Below are 24,367 nucleotides of genomic sequence, written 5' to 3'. Positions count from 1 at the left end.
AGAAATCGTCGGGGAATAAGAAGTCCATGGCCGCGCCGGACGCGTTCATGATGCGCGACGACGGCGGCGGCGCGTCCCACGGAGATCCGAAGAAAAGCGCCGTCGGCGGCGAATACACGATCGATCGACTTCGCGAGCTCGCGAGCTCGCAAAAGAGCTTCGGCGCGCGGCCGGTGGAACATCTCGATCCGAGCGCTCCCGCGGTGTTCAAGTTCAGCGGCAGCGACACGGCCGCGGGAGGGGAGTTCGGCGCGTTGGATCCAGTCGCGTTCGTCCCGCCTCCGCCGCCAAGGAAGAAGCCCGTGGCGTCCGAAGACGTCGCAATTCCAGACGCCGCGTCGATCAAGGCGGCGAAAGCGAAACGAGAGCAAATGCGCACTGGGGGCTCAGCCGCGCCTGATTACATCCCCGTGTCCGGCTCGGAACATCTCGAGGAGCTCGCCGCGCGAAGAGGAGGAGGGGGAGGAGGAAGAGGAGTTGACTGCCGAGGGGAATCCGACGGCGAACAAGACGAAAACGTCAGGGTAAAGTTTGGGGTCGGCGGCGAATCCGCCGGGGGCAAGGGCGTATTTCAAGCCATGGTCGTCGACCACGCCGGGGACGACAAGGATGATTTGAACTGGGAAGACGAACAGCTCAAGAGAGTCATGGGCGGCGGCGGCAGATTCAGAGCGGCGAAGAAGGCGCCCGCGAGCGTGTCCGCAAACGGGGAACGAGCGCTCGCATCACTTCGCGCTGGTCTGTCCCGCGCGGACGGGTCCAGACGCGCCGCGCTGGATGAACTGAAGCGCGCGGACGAATCACTCGCGTCTTCAGATGCCGCGCTCAAGTCGCACGAGGAACGTTTAGCGACCGCGGGGGAGAGGTACAAATTCGTGCAGGAGCTCAAACACTATTTTCGCGATCTGTGCGCGTGTTTGAAAGACAAGGCGCCTATCATCGAGGAGCTGGAGGAACACGTGCAACGCTTGCACGAGCAAAGAGCTGCAGCGGCGACGGCAGCGTCCGAGGGGGAGGCGCAGGACGAAGCAGCAGAAGCTGAGGCGGCCGTCGAAGCCGCGCAAGCCGCTCTCATGCGAGGCGAGTCTAGTGCGGAGGCTGTCGCCGCGTCGACAGCCGCGGCTGAATTCGCCGCGACGGCGCGGTTCACCGGCACCCAAAAACTCGACGAGTTCGGCCGCGACTTGAATCTCGCAAACAGAGTCGCCGCGGAGAAGCGCACCACGGCCCGACGCGCGCGCCGTGCTGCAGAGGAAGCCGCTTCCGGAGACGCAACATTCGCGCACGCCCCAATCCTAGGAGAGGCTGACGACATAGAAGATCCCGGCGAGGTCGAGTTATTTTACAAAGGATGGCAAGACGCGCGAGAAGCAGGGTCGTGTGTACTGCGCGACGCTGGGGCGGATTTTGCTTCCATCGCCCCGGTGAAAGCAAAGTCAGAACAATGGAAAAAGCGGTTTCCGAAGACGTATCAAGACGCGTACATGGCCGCGTCGACGCCTCAGCTATTCGCTCCGTTCGTTCGACTCGAGCTCCTGTCTTGGTCGCCGCTTTACGCGCCGTCGTCTGAGTCATCATCTGGTGAGCCCGCGTCGCCCATCGACGGGATGTCGTGGTACTCCGAACTCTTCGATTACGGCATGGGGGGCAGCTCAATCGAAGACGACGAGGACGCGAACCTCGTTCCGACGATCATGGAGAAGTTATTAGTTCCCATTATCGAGCACGCGGTCAAAGAATGTTGGGACGCAACTTCAGTCGAGCAATCAAATCGAATCGTCGCGGTCGTCAAGGAGCTTCTCGTGTACCTGGAACCGTCATCGTGCGAGCCAATGGCGAAGCTTCTCGCGGTGGCGAAGAGCAAACTGCACGAAGTCGCGATGAAGAGATGTTCCATCCCATCGTGGGCGCCCGTCGTGACCGCGTCCGCGCCGATCGCGGAGATGTACGCTCGACGACGACTAGGCGCTGCGTTGAGGTGCGCGCGCGCTGCAGTAGCGTGGGAGGGGGCGTTGCCCACTCGAGACGTCAAGTCCGCGGTGTGCGACGGAATAATCGCGCAGCACGTCGCGCCGCATCTGCGTCTTCTTCTCGCTCGACCGGGTGACTGCCTCGCCGTCATCGAACGCACGCTCGCTGTTTTGCCGCGCGAGTGGGTGGTTGGTAACGCTGTAGCGTCCGTGCGTAGCGTGGCGTCGACGCTCGGGCAAATGGTGCGCTCGCAGCCGGAATCACACGGCGCGGCGGCGGCGGCGGCGGCGGATGCCAGAGGCAAAGCCGTCGACCCTCAGCGCCTCGTCGCGGTTCTCGCTGCTTTAGGCGACAAGTCCGAAGCTCAGACGGTCGCGGAGCTCTTCGGCATCGCAACCGTCTTATAGACTTACTAGACTACTGTAAGTTCTCACATTCTAGCTAGCTAGCTACCTTCGTAGATAGCTGAAGAAACCAACGCTCATCAATCGTACAGGAAATACACGACTTCCAAGTTCCTGACCGGCGCGGACGACAGCATGCACTCCGCGACGTGTTCGACGAGCATATCCGTTCGAGCGTTCAGATCCTCCGGGTTCGCGGTCGTCGGATCCGGATTGAATCTCACGAACCTCAGCGGGACGCCGAGGGTGGCTTGCAGCTCCTCCATGCGCTCCTCTTCCGCGCTCCAGCTGTAGTGCTTCCCGCGTCGGTGCGCGAACTCGTCAACTTCGATGACCAACCCCCACGTTGTCACCACGTCGTCATCCGCCTCGTCAACAACCTCGATCACGATGTCGGGCTTTATGCGTCTGTCCTTCGCTTGCACCGCGTAGTTGTAACGCATATCCCTCACCCTAGCCCGTGCGTCCTTCCAGTTCTCTCCGTCCTTGCCTTCGCCTTTCCACCACCCGTGAACTCGGTCGAACACGAACTGTTGCTTCTCCTCGTACGCGGCCGACTTTTTCCCCCATCCGCCGACGACGGGACCTTCCTTGGACTTCTTCGGCTTTTCTTTGAGCAAGACGCGGCTCCCCTTGCGTTGTTTTTCCGGTTCGCGCGCGGAATCGTCCTCGTCGCCGCCCAGCCACGTTACCCCGACCGAATTTTCAGAGCTCAAGTCAGAGAGCCTCTCTCGCGCGTTCGCCCCGCCGTTCACGAGCGCCCACGGCGACATCTTTTGCCTCACGTGCATCATCATCTTAGGCTTTGTGCCTCTTTTCGTGACCCATTCGAAGCCGAGTTTCTCGAGGGCTTCGATTTTTTTCGCGCTCAACGTACCCGCGCGGCGAGACTTGCGTTGATACGCGACCCAGCTCCCGAGTCCGATGTTATGTCTGTACGTCGCGGGGACGTTGCAGTGCCCGTGCACTTTGCGAAACGAGCCGAGCTCTTGAAGGCGCTCTGACCAGCTCACCCTGGGGCTCGTGTTGAGATCGACGCCCAGGCTCTCCAACGCGACGCGGCGTTCGTTCACTAAGCTATCGTTCCCCGCCATTCTACGCTGGTTCACCAACCACTGGTGCAACTTCGTGTCGCCGCTGTGCACTTTCGTGTGGCCGTTCTCGTCGTAAAACGCGCGAAGCTCGTCGAACTTCTCTTTCCATCTCTCGTCTTGCGTTTTCGTGTTCGCGCGCTCTTCGCTGTCGTCAGAGCGAGACGACGAGACCGCCGGTCGTTCCCACTGTATGCCGAGCTCTTCGAGAGCGACGCGTCTTTCTTCGCTCAGGGTGCCTTCTTTCCGTTTCCGGCGTTGGTACACGATCCACCTACACAGCGGAATGAAGGAGGGGTCCGCGCGGGGCACGACGACGTGGCCGTGCTTCTTCTTGAACGCGCGCAGCTCCTTGAACTTATTCTCCCACGCCGTGTTCGATCTTTTACTTCTAGCTTCTTCCCTCTCCCCCGCGCGCGCTTTCCTGTCCAAGGAAGGTTCCCAGACGAACCCGATTTCTTCGAGGGCGCGTTGTCTCTCCGCGCTCATGTTTCCTTGGCGCCTTTTTTGTCGCTGATGCGCGACCCAGCCGACGAGGTGTTTGAACGTTGGATCGCCACGCGGGATGACGATGTGACCGTGCTCATCCTTGAACGCGCGGAGCTCCTGCGAAGGTGGAATGCAAACGGTCAGCGAGTGCTGAGATGGACGCCGCGAGGAGAGGGACGAAGACTTCGCGCGAAGGAGCGCACCTCGAATTTGTTCTTCCAACGAACTTCGTAGGACACGCCTGATACCGCGTCGTCGTCGTCCGCGGACGCGAGACACAGGTGGGCAGACCGGCGGCGGTAAACATTCGACCATCTCGAAGCACACAGGCCGGAAGAGCGCGCGTCGCCGGGGTCAGACTTCAAGACGAGTCGCCGCCGAGATCCGATCGACGATCGGAGCGAAGACGCCGTGTTTTGACTTCCACCGCGTGCCCTCCCAAGGGCACCACCGGACGGGCACGGTCTCGCCGTGTGAGCAACACACGCCGACGTCATGACCCACCGCGCCGACCACACGAAGGCGGTACCAGCGCGAGGTGCACTCGGCGGCCTCAAAGTGACGTCTCGACGTGGGATCGTGATATCATAGTTTTTTGCGCTGCTGCCAATACAGGTACATAGTGATATTTTGACGAAATAGGATACTCCGTCCTCGAGCACGGCGAGCGTGACGTGGTGTTGCTTCCGTCGTCGAGTAAGCTAGATCTATTACTAATATCTAATACAAATAACACGACCGTCCATCCGTCGTCGTCGCCGCCGCCGCCGCCGCCGCGTCGCCCTCATTCGTCTTCGTCATCGTCCTCCTTCCCGCCTTCCTCTGCCCTCTGACGCGGATGATGGAATCGGCACGCTTTTCGGTTGGGACACGCGGTGCCGTTGGGACACACCATCGTGTGCTTATTTCGACACTGCAAACCCCTCGGACAGTACCCGTCCAGAAATGCCTGACACACCGGCGCCGCCGGGTCGACGTTGACGTGAAGGTACGGGCACTCGCGCGCCGAACACGCTCCGGCGAGGAAATAGCTGCACGTGGGCATCCGTTCCGGCACCGCGCGGTGCTGCAGCGTGCACTCGCCGTCGTCGTCGCACTTGCCCGCGAGCCACTTCGTGCACACCGCGACTTTATCGGGATCGTGCGCGCGCTGGCATCTCGACGCCCCGGTCGCGAACCGCCGCGAGCACTTCCCCGTGCGAAGGAACCGGCCGCACAGGAGACCGCCGACGGGCGCGGGCTTCTTCGCCTTCGCTGTCGCGATCCGCGCGCCGCTTCCCCGACGGCTCGCGGGTCCTTTGGGTTTCGCGACCGCTCCACCGCGCACGGCGGTTCGGGGAGCGGACGCGGTGCTCGCCTCGCCCCTCACCCACGTCCCTTTCTTCTTTCTCTGCGGCCGAGGTGGCTGAGCGTTCGTCGTCGTCCCGGACGCGCCCTCGCCGCGGACCCAGACGTGTTTACCTCGCCTCGTCGGTTCGACCGCGCGAGGTGGGGCCATCGCTTTGCCCCCTCCATCGCAGCCCGCGTCCTCGCGATGCCACGTATTCTGCCGTAGTGGCATATTAGCCCTAGGGTTCGCACGCGCGCGTCATCCAACTACGTGCGTGCGCGGAGGATTCTGTGGACGAGATCTGACAACTGAGGTCGAAGTTTGCCAAAAGTTTGCACTTGAATATCGTGCCGAAGAGTACGCGAACGACGGCGCGGAGTATCTGCGCGATCACCACGTAGCCTAGATCTACTAGAGACGGCACAGCCGGCGGACGCGGCGGCGAACGAAGGTCGAGGAAGCGGCGTGATATCATTCACATCGGCGGCGCACACAGGTCGAGAACCCTCCGCGGCGGCGCCAGGGTCAGTCGTCCAACAGGTCGTCATCCTCGACGTCCGGGTCGTACGCCGTCTGCCTCATCCCCTCGCCGTCGTCATCACCCCCCGCTATCTCGTCGTAACTATCGTATCCACCCCCTACGCCCCAGCCGTCGTCCGCGCGCATCCTCCGGCCCTGTGCGCCGTATCCGCCGCCGTCGTCGTCGCTCCACGCGCGTTCGTCGTCCGAAGACGTGCGCGAAGATGGGTAATCCGCGAACGGCGCGTCCTCGCGGTTCGAATCCTCGGAGTCGACGTCATCGTCCGGACCGTCGTCTACTAAACCGTCCATGACGTCGAAGAACAGCTCGGTGTCGCTTCCCCCGACGTACACGACGTCTTCTGCGTCGGACCACACTTTCGTGGCGGAGTCGTCCGTCTCGTCGTCGTCGTCGACTTGCACGTAGACGTCGTACACGTAGTCGTCGTCCGTCGCGGGCCTGGCCGCCGCCGCCGCGGCCGCGCTGCCTTGGGTCGACTCTAAGTATTCTTTGACCATGGGCATGTAGTCGCACATCAGCGTCGACGCGTCGAGCCCGGCGTCGTCCGTCCCCGGCGCCGGCGCGTCCGCTTCGCGAGGTGCCCACTTTCGCCCCATGGGTCTCCTCGCGCCGTCGTTCCCCGAGTCCCCCGACCTCGCGTCGGGCGTCTCCCGCGCCGTGCACTCGAGGTCATACATCCTGAAATCGCGTTTGCGCGACGTCGCGCCGTGCACGAGCTCTCGCACGCGTCCATCTTCGTTCGCGTCGGACGCCGAGAGCGTCGTCTGCACGCGTTGAAATCGGCGCCGACTTGGTCGTTCGCGTGGATCGCGACGCGACGCCGCGACTCGCGAGCTCGCGGTCGCGGCGGAAACCCCTGGCGCGTCCCCGACCGCGTCCGATGAAGCCCCGGCGTCCGCGTCCCCGAACGCGCCCGACAGCGCTTCGTCCAAGTCCGCGGCGAGGGCGGCATCTCGCGCGCGACGTTTCGACGCGTGCCCTTCCTCGGCTTCGATCACGAGCGTGTCCGCGGGCTCGAGCTCGCGCTTGCGCTTCACGCGAACGACGACGGGTAATCGCGCGGTCATGGCGCGCGAGCGCGTGCGATACCCTCGCGCCGTTCGCCGATCGTTCGCGGTCCGAGACGCTCGCTCCGCGTTCGCGACTGTGACGACGCCGACGCTTGGCGGGCGGCGCGACGTGAACGTTTTCAACGACCGGCGAATAAAGTACCTGCTGTGAGGGCCAATCCATAAAGTTCATCGGTCAGTTGAAAGGGAACCCGATCAAATGTTGAACCTGTGGGGTGGGTGAAAGTTTATGAGTCGCTCCTGTCGTCGCGCTCGGGACGCGCGTCCAGACAGGACTCAATTATCGAAGAGACGCCGCGCAGTGAACGCCCGCGCGCGAGCACGTTCGTCCGGGAAGGCGGCACCGGGCGCGCGATGAGCGACAAGATGCCGGTGCGTAAGGAGGGGGGGAGGCCGGGGAAGCAGTGTTACATGATCTGGTGCGCACGAGCACGCGCGCGCGACATTTGGTTCGCCACCGGACGATCAAACTCCGGGAGGGGCACTCGCAATTCGCTTCCGCTCGTCCATCTAGTGCCCGCGCTCACCCGTTTCTTCCCACCCACCCATCGCGCAGGCGGAGTCTCTTCGAGATCGACGAGAAATACGTCCCGATCAAACCCATCGGTAAAGGTGCGTACGGAGTCGTTTGCTCGGCGAAAGACTCGGAGACTGGGGAGAAGGTCGCGATCAAGAAGATCGCTAACGCCTTCGACAACGTCACGGACGCGAGGCGGACGTTACGGGAGATTAAGCTCCTGCGTCGGTTGCAGCACGAGAACATCGTTCTCTTGAAAGACATCATGAAACCCCCGAGCGCGTCCGACTTCAACGACGTCTACCTCGTCTACGAGCTCATGGACACGGACTTGCATCAGATCGTTCGCTCGTCGCAAGGGTTGTCAGACGAGCACACGCAGTACTTTCTGTACCAAATCCTCCGCGGGTTGAAATACGTTCACACCGCGAAGGTGCTGCATCGCGACTTGAAGCCGTCGAACCTGTTACTGAACGCGAACTGCGACTTGAAGATTTGCGATTTCGGGTTGGCGCGGACGGACGCGGAGAGAGGGTTCATGACGGAATACGTCGTGACGCGGTGGTATCGTGCCCCTGAGTTGTTGTTGTCGTGCGAGGACTACAGCGCGAGCATCGACATCTGGTCCGTGGGGTGCATTCTGGCGGAGATATTAGGACGTAAGGCACTGTTCCCGGGGAAGGACTACATTCACCAGATGAGGCTGATCGTCGAGGTGCTCGGAACGCCAAAAGTCGAGGATCTCGTTTTCATTCAGTCGCAGAAGGCGGTGGCGTACATCAAGTCCCTGCCGTACAGTCCGCCGGCGAGGTTCGACACGATGTACCCGGACGCGAACCCGGACGCGGTGGACCTTCTGTATAAGATGCTCGAGTTCAACCCGAAGAAGCGGATCACGGTCGAACAGGCGCTGGAACATCCGTACCTCGCCAACTTGCACGACCCTAGCGTGGAGCCAGCGTCCGAGCCCGCGCCGTACGAATTCTCGTTCGAGGACGAAGAGTTGGAAGAGAACCAACTGCGAGCAAAGGTGTGGGAGGAGATGTTAGCTTTCCGTGGAGAAGGAGGGGGCTCGGGTGTCGTTCCCATGTTCAGCTGACCTGTTCCGTAGAGTTATTATTTCAGCACACTAGACCAACAACCACGAGCACAGAGTTCTACTCGCCGCGCACGAGACCATGAAAGAACTCGCCGCCGCGATGTGCGACGGCGTCACGCCGCTCGTCGCATTCATCGGCATCGCGTGCTTAAACGCGGCGGTTCTCGTACACGTGCGTCTTAGGCAGTGGAGAGCGTACGGTGCGTTCGACGACCTGCCGCGCGTAAATTCTCTTCGCACCTCGTTCGCGTTACCCCGCCGCTCCCCGCGTAGACAAACCTGATCGATGTACGTATATCGCGTCGTCTCGCAGGTGGCAAAGGCGGCGATACGCCGCGCGCGTGGAAGAACGTCCTGCTCGTGATCTCGCACCCCGACGACGAAGCGATGTTCTTCGGGCCGACCATCCAAACGATCCACTCCCAGGGTGCCCAAACCCACGTCTTGTGCCTGTCCAACGGGGACGCAGACGGCGCGGGCGCGGTCAGAGCGAAAGAGCTCGAGAAGGTCGCGCGGTATCTCAACATACGGTCGCTCACGCTCCTGGACGACCCTCGCTTGAAGGACGGGTTCGGGGAGACGTGGGACGAAGCCGTCGTCGCGTCTCACGTCGACGACGCTGTGAAACGCGTCGACGGCGTCGACGCCGTGCTCACTTTCGACGCGCGAGGGGTTTCGAGACACCCGAACCACGTTGCGACGCACGCGGGGGTCGTGGCGTGGATGAAGACTATCAGGGACGTCGGAGGCGGCGCGCGCGCGACGCGGGGACGTAAACCGAAAGCGCCGGCCGCGTGGGCGCTCGTGTCCGTGAACGTCTTGAGAAAGTTCGCGCTCGCGGCGGACGCGTTCGCGTCGTTCTTCCTCGAGCCGCACGTCCTCGTCGTCTCGTCAAACCCGTTGGCGATCGTGCGCGCGATGAGCATGCACAAGAGTCAGTGGGTGTGGTACCGGAAACTGTTCGTCGTGTTTTCGAGGTACACGTACACGAACACGTTGAAGCGAATGTGACGAGCGCGCCGTGAAAGTAACCCGGAAGGAAGTACGTAAGTATCTTATAGGTAGACGAGTTGTGAAGGTGTTGATCCAGGACTCTTATGTCGTTTTATTCACACATCATCGTGTAACGTCGCTCGCTAGTATAACGTGAACGGTATCATTCCCGCGTGGCGGTGCTCCCCGCGTTCGCCAACGTGTTCCCCCCCGGGACTGGCTTGGACCAAAAGCCGATCGACCCGTCGTAAGACCCCGAGTACACACAGTCGGCGTCTTCCCCAGTTGACGTGAGCACGCGCACGGCGTCGTCGTGTCCCTCGTATTTCCCCACGCAGTTGAACGTATCCGTGCTCCAGAACCTGACCGTCGTGTCGTACGATCCGCTAATGAGATGTCCGTCCATCACCGTCAGTGCTAACACGGCTTCGACGTGTCCCTCGAGGACGTGGACGCACTCGAGCGACCTCATGTCCCACACGCGAATCGTCTTATCCCACGACCCACTGTACAGAAAATCACTATCCGCGGTGAGAACGCGAACGTTGTCCTCGTGACCTTCGAAGACGCGCACGCACTGGAAGGTGGAAGCATCCCACACGCGAACCCTGGAGTCGTCCGAGCCGGAAAACACGTACTTCAAATCCTCAACCGGGGAAGCCGCGAGCGCTCTCACCGCATCCGTGTGGCCCTCCAACACCGCGACCGACTCCAAGGTCTCCGTGTTCCACACCCTGACCGTCTTATCGTACGATCCAGAGAACAGAGACGTCCCGAGGATCGTGAGCGTGCGCACCGGACCGGTGTGACCTTCCAACACCTTGAGCGGCTTCAGGGTGTTGATGTCGTACGCCCTGAGCGTGGCGTCGTACGACCCACTGAAAAGTTTGTCCCCCGCGACCGCGAGCGAGCGCACCGCGTCCGTGTGTCCGTGCAGGGCTTTAACTCGCCTGAACGTTCGCATGTCCCACACCCTTATACTGCAGTCGTACGATCCCGAAAACAGCTTGCCGTGCCTGTGGCTCACCGCGAGCGAAAGAACCGGTCTAGTGTGCTCTTCCAGCACGTGCAAGCAGCGCCTCGTGGCCGTGTCCCACACGCGGATCGACTTGTCCGCGCTCGCGCTGAACAAGTGCGACGGCGTCGCTTCTACCGCCCACACTATTTCTTCGTGCCCTTCCAGCACGGTGTGCCCGATTGTGTTCGAACCCTCGTTGAGCGAAGTCGAAGGCTCCCCTCCGTTCACGCTGTTCACCACAGCCTTTTCCGTCACGCTAGTGAGCTGCCGATCGCTCAAGGTGATGCCGTGCTCGGTCGCAAATTGCTGAATCGCCGTGCGAAGGGCGAAGTTCGGGGTGAGCTCGAGATGCCTCAGGCGCTGGCCGGTCACCGGACAGGTCTTGTGACCCTGTTCGAGCCACCTCTGGATCGAAGGGCGGTCGTAGGTGTGCCCGGTCTGGATCATCACCGGATCGGACATAATCTCCATGGAGACGGGGCACTGGAAGTGCGAGGGCGTTTCGACCTTCGCTTTCGCGTCGATGCTGAGCCCCGCCATATTCAGCCCTGACTTCGCAGATCCGCCACCTTTGTCCATGACGAAATCGAACGGGGGAAAGAGCGCGTCTAAAAAGGTTTACACGTGTTGCCCACGCGGCTCCTGAAAAAGGGCGGCGCCGCTTCGAATGCGCGCGGAGCCTGCGTCTCGCACGCACGGCAAACGCGTGTTCACGTCGCGTGCAGCCGCGAAGAGCGAATCACAACCCGCGATCCGCTCGAGCCGTGCGCTCGACCCGCTCGGAAGTGAGCCGCGGACGCCCGAGGCATTTTTACCGCGTCCTCCCAGAGACCGATCGGCGATTCGACGGTCGGCGACCGCGGGGCGTTTTGCAGGTTGCGTTTTGCAGTCCCGGCCACGGCGGGAGCTCACGGGTCGTCGGCTCGTCCTGGAAAACAGGGCAGTCTCCACCGCGCGCGAGGGCTGCCGACGCGCGGGGACTCATGAACGCGCTCGCGGCGAGCGCTCGGGGCTTCGTCAGGACCATGGCGACGTCCTCGAGCTCGGTTACGCGGCGAACGGGAGGCCTCGTCGCGGTGGTGTACGTGTCCGAAGGGAAGAACGAGGGCGTCGTGGCTAATCTCGAGCGAACCGCCGAGGAGACGTGCGAGAAACACGGCGCGAAGGTCGTGAACGTGTTCCGCGACGTCGAGTACAACCGCACGGGGTTCACGCTCGGGATGGGTATCGCGTCCGCGGCATCCCTAGAGCCTGCGGCTTTGTCTGGGGCCGTCGAGCCGCTCCGGCAGAGCGCGTTGGCGCTGACGGAGAAGGCGCTCTCTCTGATCGACCTCAGAACGCACACCGCGACGCATCCTCGCTGTGGCGTCGTAGATCACATCAGCTGCCACGCCATCGGGGATGCCGACGATGCAGCGGCGGCGTGTTTAGCTAAGACTCTAGGCGAGAGAATCGGCGTGGAATCGCGCGTCCCCGTGCTCTTGTACGGAAACGCGTCCGGGGTCGGGACGCAACTTGCGGCGTTGCGGCGACGATACGGGTATTTCAAAGAGACCGCCGCCAGGACCGGGGGATGGGCGGGTGAACACGTCGTAGACGGCGGCGAGGTACTCTCAGACTACGGACCGTCGATCGTGCCGCCGGAAGCGGGCGTCGTCATGCTCGGGGCGACGCCGTGGATATATAACTACAACGTCCCCGTCGCGGCAGAATCGTTCGACGGAGACGGCGGCGGCGCAGAAGACGTTGCGCAGGTCATGACCGCGGCTCGCCGGGTCGCGAAGAAAGTGAGCGAGCGAGGTGGTGGGCTCGTCAAGGTGCAAGCTATGGCGCTGCCGCACGGGAAGGACGGGGATGCGGTTATCGTGGAGATCGCGTGCAACTTACTCGACGTGTCCGTGACGACGCCCGCCGAGGTGCAAGACGCGGTCGAGCGAGCGTGCCGCGAAGAGGACGCGGTGACGTTCCGCGTCAAGGAGGGGTACGTGACGAACTTGACGCCAGAGGAGATGTTAGCGCGATTGTCCGCGCAGAGCTAGAACTAGCGAATCTAGTAAAATAGCCGCCTAAGTTATGTTCACTCATCAGGGGTGCCCAGCTCAGATATCTTCTCTCATTCTGGACGAGGAAAATACGTTTGCGCGCCAAAATTCCTGACGGCACTTCGCGTTCCCGCACAACAACGAGGAGCGAACGCTCGCACGAGGTCGCACGCGACAGGATGTGCGCAACTTGCTGATGCCCGACCGTCGTTCATGAATCTCTGAATCACCGCGAGCAGCGAAATCACGCGCTATGGAGAGAATGCCCGCGTCAGAGTTCTCCAACGAATTGCTCGCCGTCCTCGCGAGCGAGGAAAGACTGCGCGACTGGCTGGCGAGCCTGCGAGACGCACTCGGGCGTCGTCCGCTCTCCGCGGCTGATGCTCTCTTAATCGGTGTCGTGCTCGCCAAGAGCCGCTCTGTCGAGCACGTGGAGACTGTACTCGAAGTCGAGCGCGTGCTGAAGCGCGCGATCGCGCGAAAAATGCTAGATCCGATCGCCCTTCGCGAAGCCGCGTCCCTCGCCGTCGAACTCGTCGCTTCTCACTCGAAGAAAGAGAAACCGGCTAAGAAACGAGCGAAAACAAAAGCGATGGCAGGGAAGGACGATGCGCGACTCAGCTTGTACGTGCGCGACGCACTCCCCGCGCTTGTCGCGGCGCTGTTGAGTTTTCGGTCCCCTAAAGCGTGGGCGCTCGCAGAGGAAAGTATACCGTTCCTTGTCGCCGCCGCGCCTTCTTCATCACCCGACGCGATCGACAGCTGTGACATCGTCGACGCACACGTTCGTGACGTCGTGATGCCGATTCTCGAATCGCTCATGCGGTCATCCCTCTCGGCCTTGCGCACGAGCACGGAGAAGATTCACGAAACCGAGGCGACGACAAAGGGTGAATCCAGGCACGCGGGCGACGGCGTCGCGGCCCATGTCTTCGCGACAGCGCTTCGCTCGATACCCGAAGCGACGCTGGCGATGGACGGACCTTGGCGGCTTCTTTTAGATTCGTTGCCCGTGCGGTATGGTGGTCATGTAGACTCCTTCGATGTCGATCCTCTGTTGTCTGCGGCTGGACGAGCGCTCGCGCGCGCGGCTTGTGTCGACGACGCGCGACGAATCGAGCTATGCGGGGTCATCGAACAAAAACTCAAAGGTGTTACAGCGTCGCGCGCGGTTGGTCTTGACGTACTTCGGGTGATGTTGAACGGACCAGAGCAACCGCTTTCGCAAGAAGACGTGCGACTGGCCGTGCGGTGGGCGCTGCACGCGGCGTCTTCAGCAAAAGTAAGCGCTGATACCGGAGCGATGTCCGCACAACGATTGATTATTCCAGCTGCGGCGGTTGTAATTGCGGCATTACCGTATCTTGAACGAGATGACATTGCCGCGATGCGTGACGGATGGTTGACACCGCGACTCTCAGCGCAGGCGCTCACTTGGCGCGATGGCACGACTGCGAGTGGCTTCCCACCTGTTTGCACGGTGAGAAGTCACATGAGCATTCCAATCGAGGAAAGGCTTCCCGTTGACGCTATTGCTGCTCTGTTTCATGCAGATTTAGTTCTCGCGGCATACGTTAACCCTATGGAGTTTCGGACTCGCGTAGTCAACGGAGGATTGGAGCTTGGCGTCGCGTCACTCGGAAGAAAGGTCAACGCGAACGAGAAAGCCCAAGCGGGCGTCGCTGCTTCGTGTACGAATGAGAAGTGGGGTTATCTGATGGGAGCTGCGGCGATGACAGTGCTTGCTAATTTGTTGCATGCGTGCCTCGATGCTACGCAAATATACGATGGCGACAACGCGCCTAGTTTTTTTGACCTTGGACTGCCGACGGCGGATGTTCGACGAGCTTTGCTCCACCGTCTCTCGCATCTGTTGGCTTTGCAGCGTGGTATTCAGATTGAAGTAGACGCAGAAATAGATGATGCATTCGCGACTGCTGCGTCATCCTTGCCTCGAGTCCAAGTATCCACATGGTTATCTGCGGTTGAAGCAGTCCTCGCTGAGGATGGACCGCAAACTTCGGGTTACAGTCGATTTGACGTGCCTGATGTCGAACCACAGGTCCAGGCGGGGATATTGTCGCGAGCGGCGGCGGCGTTTTCAACGTCCACTGGGCTCACGAAGCATGAAGCTGGACACGTTTCGACCATAGCTTTCGACCCCGGATTTATTCTACGTGAATTGGTTCGAAGGGGGATTCTGCACAAGTCGCTCATTCTCGCCGAGCGCTTGGCTCCGAACGTTTCTGAGACATCTGCAACTGCTGCGATGACGGTTCAAAGTTTCCGTGGAGCTCAACCTGACCGTTATCAGATGCTATCCGAGCGTTTAGCCGCGCCACCTAGCGCGAATTCTCACGGCGAAGGAAACGAACTGGTCATCGTGAAGCCAAGCTTCGGGCGATGGACGGACACGTCAGCGAGCATCCGTGCGGCTATTGTCGCGGGTTGTTTCGAGCTTTGCACAATCGCGGCGATGTCTTCCTCCTCTCCCGCTATCGAGGCATCCGTGATATCTGCTTTGGCTGCGCCGGTTCTGCAGCTCGATTCTTGGGATTTGAACAACGCCGACGGACTAGCGATCACGTTTGCCGCACAAGACTCAGCGCAGGACGATATGGCATCGGACATGGCATCACACACGCGACTAGCTGTCCTTCAGTGGGTCACCGCACGTGCCACCGAGTGCACCGCTCTCAGGGCGGCGGCACCTGCACTATCTCTTGGGGCGACTTTGCTTCTAGGATTACCCCGAGCTTCTGTGACGGCGTGTTGTCCAACTCTCGTCACTGCGCATGCTTCAGCTGCACTTTGGGGTCGTACGGACTTAGACACCAGTCAATCAGACTCGTTCGAGTGCAGATCGCTGCAGCTTACGCGCGACCTCTTACAAGGATATGTTGAATGCGCTGTTGATGACATGATTCTTTCCGAGCCTCAGTGCGCAACTGACTTTAGTGACGGAACATCTTTCGAACGTGCACAACGCGTGAGCCTTTTGAAAACGGCACACCATCTGACACTCAAGTGTGATGGCGTTAATGCCGCGATCGCTGTGATCATGGACGTTGTGCACGTCATCTCGAATACGACAGATCCAATGCCTTTGCAGTCCTCCTCGACTGCAATATCGGTCGTGCTGGATTTGTTAACTTCACATGTAGGACGAATCATCAAGGACGTTCGTGACGATGCACTCGGATTAAACCAGCGCGACCGTGAAGTGAATATCGACGTCAGCGATCTGCTTATGCGCGTGGGAGAATTGATCGTGCAAACCATCGACGCCGCAGCGATGCTAGTCAACAACGAAAGCGGAAAGAAGAGAAAACTGTCTGCCGTCGTTTTGGTCGACATCATCCATGGCGTGAGTGCAACATTGCTCTCTCTGATTTCCATTAGCGTTTGGATCGCATCAGTGCGAAGCGGCGACAATAAGAAATCGCGTCGATTAGATGACGTAGCGAAGGCTGCTTATGAAAGCAGCGGAAGGCTCGGTATCGCGGTCGACTCGCTCGAAGGCGAGGGTTCAAACGCGAGCGTGAAACGTGAGAGCGCGCGAATGAGGTCGAACCGTGTGTCTTTGCGCGCGGCGACTGCGCTGCGTGCCGGGGCGCAGTTGACTGACCTTTCAGAAGATAAAAATGCGGCAAAGACGGGTCGTAGACATCGGAAGTTTCGAAAAATGCGCTGGGTGGACATGGAGGCAGAGGAGCCCTCGTCGGATGAAGGCGGCGTGGAGGGAGAGGCGGATGACGACGAAGACGACGCGATTTTTTGCGTGCGTCCAAACGGCGACGGCATCGAAGGTTGGGAGATGCATCATCGTCAGTCCGAGAAGCGTCCGTTTCCCGAAGTTGATGGCCCAGTTGAGACCGAGACTACTGCCGTCATAGTTCCACAGATACGTAGAGTCAACGCGTCGCCGAAGAAGAAGGCACACGGACAAGACGTACGAGTTCGAGAGGCTGCGAATAATTTAGCTTAGCATCTACATTCGACACACAAATCTAACGTCACTATCACTTGCTCCAACACACGATCACGAGGACACCATTCGGGGATATTTGGTGTTCCGGTGGTGGATGAATCACTTCCGCTCGCGTTGCTCCGCTCTGCAACGCGGCTTCAAGGAACGCTTGCCGACAACCTTTGGCCCGCTCGTTTTCTGGCTCCGCTATGACAACATGACCGTCTCCGGCAACCAACGCATGACATGCGCTCGCTAATAAAGCTGCGGTAGCGGGATCATACAGACAATCCGCTCCTAGAACTACGTCCACCGGCTGGGAGAGCGTTTGCGGTGCTGACCAATCAAGCAAAGCCCCCGCGACTCGACACCCGCTCGAGCTGTTGTTCACGTCGTCGACGGCGACCACCTCAACCTCGTTTAACGCCGCGGAAGAGAGCGCACAGTGAATAGCTAACGGTTCTCGGTCACAGAAAATCACGCTTTTACTTCCACCGAACATCGCCGCGGAGAGTCCCGCGAGCCCGAGCCCACATCCGACCTCCACAACACGCTTAGAACGCAGCTCAGGCAGAGACTCGACGCAAGAAGCAACGCAAGATGCAAGGATGCGCGACGTGAACCACAGCTTCCCCCAGCTCGGATCCGCCTCCATCTGCCCCTTGGATTCGTACCAGTCCCACAGGTCTTCAGCACCGGGTGGCTTTACGACCTTCAGGCGATCTTCGCCCACTCTTGTTACGACCTCGACGAGAGGGGGTAGGGCGTCGTTTCCCTCGGTCAGAGAGGCAACGATTTCATCTTCGTCGTCGACACCGAACGACCGCACCGCCGGCAACGAGGCCGCGAAAACCGGACGGGGGCGACGAGGGATCCGCCCGGGTGATAATCCACGAACGCGATATGGTGACGCTAACATTTGCACACGGTTCGAGCCCGCGTGCAAGGCGCACTGTGTGTCAAGGCGCACTTGACGAGGGAGGCGCTTCGAGATCGTTGAAACGGTTTTTCATTCATTTTCTACCCCAACACAACTCTCTAAGGCGCCTCGTCCTCCTCAATCCAGTCCGGATTGGGTTTCAAAATCACGACACCCTCAAGGACCGGCGTGAGCGGGATGAACTTCCCAGTAGCGAGCTCAGCTCTGTCGCCCGTGGAGAGCAACACCGGCGTGGTGTGGGTCTGGAAACCCGTGATGGTCTTTGGTTTCCCCGCTTGTCCGACGACATCCACTGCCTGACCAACACGCACAGAAATTGGAAGCGGCTTGCCCTCTTCATCCACGGTCATGAGCATGCGAGGCTGGGCGGCTACGAACAGGTAATAGAGCATGTAATGGTGCTTGCCAAGAATCGTGTGCTTCATGTCGAGCATGGAGAAAGCGACAGTCATCAGTCCTGCCCAAGCGACGTTCGAGTGCAGCGAACGGTCCGAGTGCGAAGGCGAAAGCGTGAGCAGACCTTTTCCGAGATGCACGAGACCCTGAGCCACGCGCACGAGGAAGATCAGGGACGGATCCTTGTAGTAGTAGCTCGACAGCTGACGGAGTTGAGTCGCGAGCCGCGCGTTGTTCGTACCGGCGCCCACGATCCCGAGAGCGAAGGTAGCAGCTTGCGCGACTTCCTCGTTGCTGTCGTGGCTGAGGCGTCCGAGGACATCAGTCACGTTCAGCGTAGGGTTTGAGATGTGTAGAAGCGCTAATCCCACCGGCGCGGCTTTGCGGACGGCTGCGTCGCCGTACTGGATCAAGTGGTCGTATGCCCGCACGGCCATGTCGCAGCCGAGTTCCTCCCCCGACGCGATCAGCGCCACTCCCAAAGCGGCGATGGACTGAGGATCCGCGAGCCACTCCCGAGCCTCTCCCTCACCGTCACCACCTTCCCCGCCTTCGTTCGTTGTCTCATCTGCTTCAATATCAGGGTGTTCTCCGCAGCGCGCGAGCATCGCTTGCACTTTGAGAACGTTACCGCTGCCTGTGTACGCGCACACCTCGAGGGTCACCTGGAGGAACTCGCTGATGCGCGGGCACAGCGTCTTCGCGACTTCGAGCGTCGCCTCGACTTCGGCTTGTCGCTGAAGGAAGAGGAGGCCGAGGCCGAGGCAGAGGAAGTGCGCGAAAGGATCTTCGAGATCCTTCTCCGGTCGAAGCATCAGCGCCTGCACAATCGCTTGCACGCACTCTTCGTGGCACGTGCCGACGAACACCAACCCAAGAGACAGCGCGGCGAAAGCCGCGACGTCGAGCGGGGTGGAGTCGTCCGTGATGATAGGAACGAGCAGCTCTTGCACCTCTTCCTTCTGGCATCCCGCGTACGCCAACCCAAGACCCATGATCGCACCAATACGGACGGACGCGTTCTCTTTGTTGACGCTCTCGTAGAGCAGACCGTACGCGGGATCGCAGTCGTTGCGCACATTGACGTTGATCAAGCCAACCGCGAGGAGACCGCCCGCGACAACCTGGTGCTCCATGCTGTACAAGTAGTTGTCCACGCGGGGAAGACCGTCCTCCACGTCCCACATCAAGATGGATCCGAGACTCGCAGCGGCAGACATCTTGCCATGATCTTTGTTCTTGAAGATCCAGCTCACGTTGGAACCAGCACCCGCGGCCGCACCCTCGCCCTCTGCGGCGGCGCCGTCCCCCTCCGGAACGGTGAGCAGCTTGTCTTGTCCGAACCCCGCGTTCACGAACGCGTTCACGAAAGTGGCGGCCAAGTTCGCGCGGGCGCTATCTACGGCAGCCCCGGCTGGAGCGCGGCCTTCCATCAGGTGCGTCTTGTAAATGTCTTCGGGCGTCTTCGCTTCCATGACGTCGAGGTCTCGCGCGAGCGTCAAATAGTTCCCGCTGAGGTTCGAGTTGCTCATGATGTTCTGAAGCTCCTCGAGCTCGTCTTCGTCGGTGATCTCACATGGGCCCTCGTCGAGCCTGAGTGGGTGTCCGTGCCTCGCGAGCATGTGGCAGAGCTGCCGCTTTTCCTGTTTGTCCGTCGTCGCAACGAAAGTCTGCTCCATCGTCTCCTGGAGTCCGAGCTTCATCGCGACGCGCATCGCGTCGGTGAACTTGCCCACCTTCATGAAGACTTCGTGCGCGACCTTGAGCACTTCCGAGTCTTCGGGCTCGGGTAGGTAGTTCGAACAGCTGAACAGGTATAAGCAGGTCCTGCCGTAGTTGGTTTCATTGACGTGCTCGGGGAGGAGACTGAGATTCTCGACCTCGATCAGGAGGTCCACAGCTTCCGGTTCCGCGTTATGCTTCATGTGAAACGGCACGATGTCGCGCACGAGCGACATTAGATCCTCGACTTCCGCGTCTTTGCCATCCTTCGCAGCTAAGTCTGATCGACGGTGGTACTCGGTTCCAACCTCGGCAGCCAAGTTGCGGACGTACTGCGCGCGAGGGACGAGGCGTGGGAGGGAAGAATCAGCGTCGACTCAAAGAGGGAAAAAAATACGTCTCGAGTCTAGCAAGACAGGGAGCGATCTCGCTGGTTTCCTCGCGCTTCTCACCTCGTGACCCCATGTTCCGATGTCCTCGCCGGATCCGACGAGACGATACTTGAGGGATTCGGGCATGACGTCCTCGACGGGGGCGTCGGTCATCGTCAGCAGAGAGATGATGTCTGCGAGCAGCTTCTTGTTGTCGCCCTCCTTCAGACTCGCGAAGGTTTCCTTGAGCTTGGCAAGGTGCGGGCGAAGGAACTTGAGCGGCTTCGGGACGCTCGTCATCGAGCTGCGAGCGCGAACAGGAGGAAGGAGCGCGTGAATGATGTGATTTCAGAGCGGGAACGGCGAATGTGCGCGAGATCGAAGAGGATCGCGCCAGATCGCGCGCCGACGGTACGGGCGCGAACTCACCTCGTCGCGGACTTGATCTCGCTCCTCATCGTCTCCATCGCTAGCTTCGCGACGCCAGCCTTCTTGTCCGCGGTCCTCTCCACCAGAAGCTCGAGGTTTTCCTTTATTTGCAAGTCCTCTTCCGAAAGTTCGACCACCTTCTTCTCGTCCTTCTTCTTCGCGCCGTCCGCGGGCTTCACCGATTCGTCTTTCTTCTGGCCCTCATCGGGAGGCGTGTTTTCGCTGACCATCGCTCACGCCGGGGTGCTCGCGGCGACCTCGCGAGTTCCCTTCCCCGTGATCCGCGCGGATGACCTACGACAACCCTCCGCTGATCGCGAATGTCGCTTAATTCTTCTCGAAGTGAACCACGGGTCGCTTGCGCGCGAGATCTGACCGCGATCGGCGGGGGAGATGGAAAGACCCTCCCTCGGGCTTCGGCTATTTTAAACCCACTGTCACGCTTTAGTGTCGAAACGCAGGCTGGTGTGCCTGACTCGAAGTACGCGAGAGGCGCCGGTCCTTACAAAGAGCTAAATCCGTCACGCCTCTCCTCCCGTAGTCTAATCCGCCTTCTCCGCGTTCGCTTTACGAGCGATCTCGTCGATTTTCCTGAACTGCCACGGCCAGCGCACGTTGTACAAGAACGGCCTCAGGTCGAACCGGTTGTCCTCCGGCGAGTAGTTTTCCGCGTGGTACGACGGCGTCAGCGTCGTCATCTTATGCCGGTTCGCGGAGTAGAAGAAGAAGAACCGCTTCACTTTCTCCGCGATCTCGTCCACGGAGAATCTGTCCTTCCACTCGAGCAGTAAGCGCCTGAACATCTCCACAGGCCCGAGTCGAGAGATCTTTCTGAGGCGGCCGTACACCCCGAGCTCTTCGTACGTCATTCCCATGTCGTCCTCGTCGTTTTGGACGTAGTCATCCCGTATCGGTTCGAGCTCAGCCGTGGGAGGTGCTTCCTCCACGGACGCTAACGTGGGAAATCCGAGGTTCACCGCGCCCCAGCGCAGGAACGACCTCAGGTCCCCTTTGCTGATTCCACCGATCGGGTTCACGTCCGCGGCGGAGCAGTCGTATTTCGTCATATACCCTCTTAAACCTTCGTCCACGTTTGCGCTGCCGAGAACGAGGAGGAACCCGTTTTTTCCTCGGACCCAGGGCATTAACTGAGCGAGCACGAACGAAAGCACCATGCGGATTCTCGCTTGAATGTTCTGAAGCGCGAGGTTCTCCACGGTGCTGCCGCCGTCGACCTTGAACTTCGGGGTCCTCTGCGTCACGGAGTGGAAGAAAGAAACAACCGCTGTGATGACGGCGTCAATCTTCACGTCCAGATGAGATGATCCTATCTCAGCGGCAAGCGACGCGGAGCGACTTCGCGTGTCTACACTGCTATTTTCGGAACCTAGATACACAGTCGTGAATAAGTACTGCGCGAACTCCTTCGCGGATGGCAGCGGAGCGTCGTCGGATAACTGAGCGATGCGACGAACGTCCGCCGCCGCGCGTTCGTCACCACTCGCCGCGGCACTTGTCGCAAGTTGGCACATAGATCCCACGAGGGCTGCGGTCGATGAGCTATCCGCGCCGCCCGATAGAGGTAGGAGGTACCCGCTCGCTCCCGATCGCCGAAGATAATCCCACAGCCAACACGCGGGTCCGTTCGCGATTTCCTCGTCCGCGGTGTGGTAGCGCACCGGACGCGGTGGGTCGGGTACGTGCGATGTTCCGTTCTCGAAGCACAGTTGGAACGGCACTTTAATTAACGGGTGCTTCTCGCACCCCGCAGCCTGGACGGCCATGCTCTGAAACGCTCCTCGAAATCCGACGACGGTGTCCAGGTCAACGTCCGCGGTGACGACCTCTACTTCTTGAACCGCGAACTGCTGTCCCTGCGCGACGATTTCTCCGTTCACCGCTATGCACGCGCATCCGTCATAATAAAGCCTGCCTCCGTCGCAGCCTCGTTGGTTCGCGTACAGGTAGACCCCGCCAGCCTTAGCGGTCGCGGACTGGATAAGGTCCATCCGAGTGTTCAATTTTCTAAGCTGATGGTGACTGCCGCTTCCATTACTGATGATCTCAACGCCGCTCAGGGCGAGTTGGATGTGCGGCGCGTTTGGCGTGAACAGCTCCTCGCACGTTTCGCTCGCTAAGGTCGAGTCCAAGAAGTCCAGCCCGGCGTCGCCGAAGTTGACGTAGTTCTGTGACGTCACCGAGACGACGCTCATCGGAAGTCGATGCTGCTCAACCTTCTTCGGGTGCTGCCACGCGGTGAACCAGCGGGTTTCTCGGTAGTTTCCATCATTCGCGAGGCAGAGCTTCGGGCGGATGAGGACGATTTGCCGGTTCAGCACGAACACGCGGCAGTTGTATCGAACCCCCGCGTGGATGACCGGCATCCCGATGTCACACAAGATGTCATCAGTCGTGTCGTCGCGCAGCAGATCCGCGAGACACTCCCACGAGTGTTCGATGGTGTCGACCTCGAGGAAGTGGTCCTCGCACCCGTACCCGGGAATTTCCAGCTCCGGGCCGACGCGGTAGCGCGCTCCTGCTTCCTTCGCCTGGAGGATCGAAGCCTTCACGCGCGCGATGTTCCCTTCAAAATCGAGCGCCCATTGGTTCAGGGCACACGTCGCGAGACGTGCGATTCTCATCGTGGCCGTGTCTCGACGAATGACGCGCGCGTCGCCAGAATCGGACAGAAGAGTTCTTCAACCATACTCGCGGTCGGGCAGGGTCGTGGAAAATCTCTCGAGTTGAACCTCGATCGACCTGCACTTTACGAGGCACCGACGCGCTGGCAGGATGGGGGAGAAGCGAAGTCTCGAAGACTCGGGTCGGGACGCGTCTGACTCGAAGGTTTTGAAGGCGTCGAGCGATGTCGCGGCGACAGGGGAGAAGGTACGTCCGCGGTCGCACCCCGAGCACCACCTCGTAAATTGTTCGGCACCTGCACCTCCAACGCGCGTCCTCACTCTCCCTTCTTCCTCCGTTCGTCGCGCAGAAGAAAGAGCTCCCTCCGTTCTTGAAAGCGAAGCTTCGCGCGCGGGGAATTAACGTCGACGGCGACACCGCGAACGACAGCGGAGAAGCGACGACCACAGCCGCGGGAGCGGGAGCTTCCTCGACCGAAGATCCCCTCCCCGAAGGCTGGGCTGAGGCGATCGATAAGACGTACGGAACGAAGTATTACTACAACGCGAAGCTTGGGCAGAGCTCGTGGACGCGACCGCGAGCCTCGGTTGCGCCCGCGGCGGTGAGCGTGACCGCGCCGTCGTCTACGCTCCCCCCGGGTTGGAAAGAAGCCGTGGATCCGAAGACCGGAAGAACGTACTACTGTAACCCGTTCACGTCCTCGACCAGCTGGGAGAAACCGATAGACGCGGCGGCGATCGCGAAGATGAAACGATGCAAGGGGTGTGGAGGTTTCGGCAGGGGGCTCGTTAAAGCGCACGGATTTTGTCTGCACTGCAGCAGAATCCTGAACAAGCCAGTCGAAGGACTCGCCGCGACGACGCGAGTTCCGATGAAAAGTCCAGGGGCGCAACACGTCGTGCCTGAACAAAGAGCGAGCGCCGTGGTCATATCTCGGGGACCGGAAAAGGTTGTGGCACACGCGGTGGCACGTGCTGGAATAGGCCCGACTCCACATCCAAGGGTTGTTCCCGTGGCGAGCACGAGCGACCCGGAGCCAGACACCGCGAACGTCCGTTCTAGACCGCCGCCGATGGGAAAACCAAGACGCGCTGCCCCGGCGGGGATCGATCCCATGGATCCGTCCTCGTACTCTGATGCGCCCGTTGGAGGATGGGGGTCGGGTCTGCCCCAGCCCGGGCAGCCGAGAGCTGGTGGGGATAACACCGCCCTTCCCGCGCCAGGTGCGGTCTTGCGACAGAATAAGAAGGCAGAAGAAGCGAAGAAAACACCGTTCATCGCGGGCAAGGACGGCTTGGGGGAAAACGACATGTAGCTCTGTCTAAATAGCT

At 60.5% G+C, this 24,367-nt stretch overlaps 12 protein-coding genes across 12 annotated transcripts; 5 read left to right on the top strand and 7 right to left on the bottom strand.

Annotated features, from left to right (window-relative positions):
- Positions 1-50: 50 nt before the first annotated feature.
- On the top strand, positions 51-2,415 carry MICPUCDRAFT_46682 (uncharacterized protein; the record flags this gene model as incomplete). The annotated part of the gene is made up of 1 exon (XM_003057218.1): positions 51-2,415. The coding sequence occupies one exon, from the start codon at positions 51-53 to the stop codon at positions 2,376-2,378; it is 2,328 nt and encodes a 775-aa protein (XP_003057264.1). The 3' UTR covers positions 2,379-2,415.
- Positions 2,416-2,455: 40 nt separating this feature from the next.
- Positions 2,456-4,270, bottom strand: MICPUCDRAFT_56237 (uncharacterized protein; the record flags this gene model as incomplete). Its single annotated transcript, XM_003056758.1, has 1 exon — positions 2,456-4,270. One exon carries the CDS (start codon positions 4,268-4,270, stop codon positions 2,456-2,458), a length of 1,815 nt encoding a protein of 604 aa, XP_003056804.1.
- A 378-nt stretch (positions 4,271-4,648) lies between these two features.
- Positions 4,649-5,562, bottom strand: MICPUCDRAFT_56236 (uncharacterized protein). Its single transcript, XM_003056757.1, has one exon. It carries the CDS (start codon positions 5,451-5,453, stop codon positions 4,740-4,742), a length of 714 nt encoding a protein of 237 aa, XP_003056803.1. The 5' UTR covers positions 5,454-5,562; the 3' UTR covers positions 4,649-4,739.
- Positions 5,563-5,810: 248 nt separating this feature from the next.
- Positions 5,811-6,893, bottom strand: MICPUCDRAFT_56235 (uncharacterized protein; the record flags this gene model as incomplete). The annotated part of the gene is made up of 1 exon (XM_003056756.1): positions 5,811-6,893. The coding sequence occupies one exon, from the start codon at positions 6,891-6,893 to the stop codon at positions 5,811-5,813; it is 1,083 nt and encodes a 360-aa protein (XP_003056802.1).
- A 357-nt stretch (positions 6,894-7,250) lies between these two features.
- On the top strand, positions 7,251-8,512 carry MICPUCDRAFT_38711 (uncharacterized protein; the record flags this gene model as incomplete). The annotated part of the gene is made up of 2 exons (XM_003057217.1): positions 7,251-7,315; positions 7,453-8,512. 2 exons carry the CDS (start codon positions 7,251-7,253, stop codon positions 8,510-8,512), a joined length of 1,125 nt encoding a protein of 374 aa, XP_003057263.1.
- A 1,081-nt stretch (positions 8,513-9,593) lies between these two features.
- MICPUCDRAFT_56233 (WD40 repeat protein) lies at positions 9,594-11,063 on the bottom strand (the record flags this gene model as incomplete). Its single annotated transcript, XM_003056755.1, has 1 exon — positions 9,594-11,063. The coding sequence occupies one exon, from the start codon at positions 11,061-11,063 to the stop codon at positions 9,669-9,671; it is 1,395 nt and encodes a 464-aa protein (XP_003056801.1). The 3' UTR covers positions 9,594-9,668.
- A 485-nt stretch (positions 11,064-11,548) lies between these two features.
- MICPUCDRAFT_38709 (uncharacterized protein) lies at positions 11,549-12,562 on the top strand (the record flags this gene model as incomplete). Its single annotated transcript, XM_003057216.1, has 1 exon — positions 11,549-12,562. The coding sequence occupies one exon, from the start codon at positions 11,549-11,551 to the stop codon at positions 12,560-12,562; it is 1,014 nt and encodes a 337-aa protein (XP_003057262.1).
- Positions 12,563-12,697: 135 nt separating this feature from the next.
- On the top strand, positions 12,698-16,583 carry MICPUCDRAFT_56231 (uncharacterized protein). The gene has a single exon (XM_003057215.1). The coding sequence runs from the start codon at positions 12,819-12,821 to the stop codon at positions 16,551-16,553; it is 3,735 nt and encodes a 1,244-aa protein (XP_003057261.1). The 5' UTR covers positions 12,698-12,818; the 3' UTR covers positions 16,554-16,583.
- A 72-nt stretch (positions 16,584-16,655) lies between these two features.
- Positions 16,656-17,454, bottom strand: MICPUCDRAFT_56230 (uncharacterized protein; the record flags this gene model as incomplete). The annotated part of the gene is made up of 2 exons (XM_003056754.1): positions 16,656-16,715; positions 16,753-17,454. 2 exons carry the CDS (start codon positions 17,452-17,454, stop codon positions 16,656-16,658), a joined length of 762 nt encoding a protein of 253 aa, XP_003056800.1.
- Positions 17,455-17,527: 73 nt separating this feature from the next.
- On the bottom strand, positions 17,528-20,750 carry MICPUCDRAFT_32266 (uncharacterized protein). The gene is made up of 3 exons (XM_003056753.1): positions 20,394-20,750; positions 20,046-20,268; positions 17,528-19,925 (listed from the first exon to the last, which is right to left on the bottom strand). The coding sequence occupies exons 1-3, from the start codon at positions 20,621-20,623 to the stop codon at positions 17,574-17,576; spliced, it is 2,805 nt and encodes a 934-aa protein (XP_003056799.1). The 5' UTR covers positions 20,624-20,750; the 3' UTR covers positions 17,528-17,573.
- Positions 20,751-20,877: 127 nt separating this feature from the next.
- Positions 20,878-23,035, bottom strand: MICPUCDRAFT_46678 (carbon nitrogen hydrolase/NAD synthase; the record flags this gene model as incomplete). The annotated part of the gene is made up of 1 exon (XM_003056752.1): positions 20,878-23,035. One exon carries the CDS (start codon positions 23,033-23,035, stop codon positions 20,936-20,938), a length of 2,100 nt encoding a protein of 699 aa, XP_003056798.1. The 3' UTR covers positions 20,878-20,935.
- A 151-nt stretch (positions 23,036-23,186) lies between these two features.
- On the top strand, positions 23,187-24,351 carry MICPUCDRAFT_56227 (uncharacterized protein; the record flags this gene model as incomplete). The annotated part of the gene is made up of 2 exons (XM_003057214.1): positions 23,187-23,282; positions 23,386-24,351. The coding sequence occupies 2 exons, from the start codon at positions 23,187-23,189 to the stop codon at positions 24,349-24,351; spliced, it is 1,062 nt and encodes a 353-aa protein (XP_003057260.1).
- Positions 24,352-24,367: the final 16 nt, after the last annotated feature.

This window comes from Micromonas pusilla, assembly GCF_000151265.4.
Source record: "Micromonas pusilla CCMP1545 genomic scaffold MICPUCscaffold_3, whole genome shotgun sequence".
Classification (NCBI taxonomy): domain Eukaryota; kingdom Viridiplantae; phylum Chlorophyta; class Mamiellophyceae; order Mamiellales; family Mamiellaceae; genus Micromonas; species Micromonas pusilla.
Note: the sequence above shows the minus strand (reverse complement) of the source record. Positions and strands in the feature narration are given on the sequence as shown.

What these genes read in the sequence shown, in the direction of transcription:
- MICPUCDRAFT_56236 (XM_003056757.1), bottom strand. Translation starts at nt 5,453, where the DNA reads ATGGCCCCACCTCGCGCGGTCGAACCGACGAGGCGAGGTAAACACGTC.
- MICPUCDRAFT_56231 (XM_003057215.1), top strand. Translation starts at nt 12,819, where the DNA reads ATGGAGAGAATGCCCGCGTCAGAGTTCTCCAACGAATTGCTCGCCGTC.
- MICPUCDRAFT_32266 (XM_003056753.1), bottom strand. Translation starts at nt 20,623, where the DNA reads ATGGTCAGCGAAAACACGCCTCCCGATGAGGGCCAGAAGAAAGACGAA. An exon ending in GAGATCAAGTCCGCGACGAG is followed by an intron (nt 20,269 to 20,393) that starts GTGAGTTCGCGC and finishes TCGCGCTCGCAG; the next exon opens with CTCGATGACGAGCGTCCCGA. An exon ending in TCGGAACATGGGGTCACGAG is followed by an intron (nt 19,926 to 20,045) that starts GTGAGAAGCGCG and finishes CCTCGCGCGCAG; the next exon opens with TACGTCCGCAACTTGGCTGC.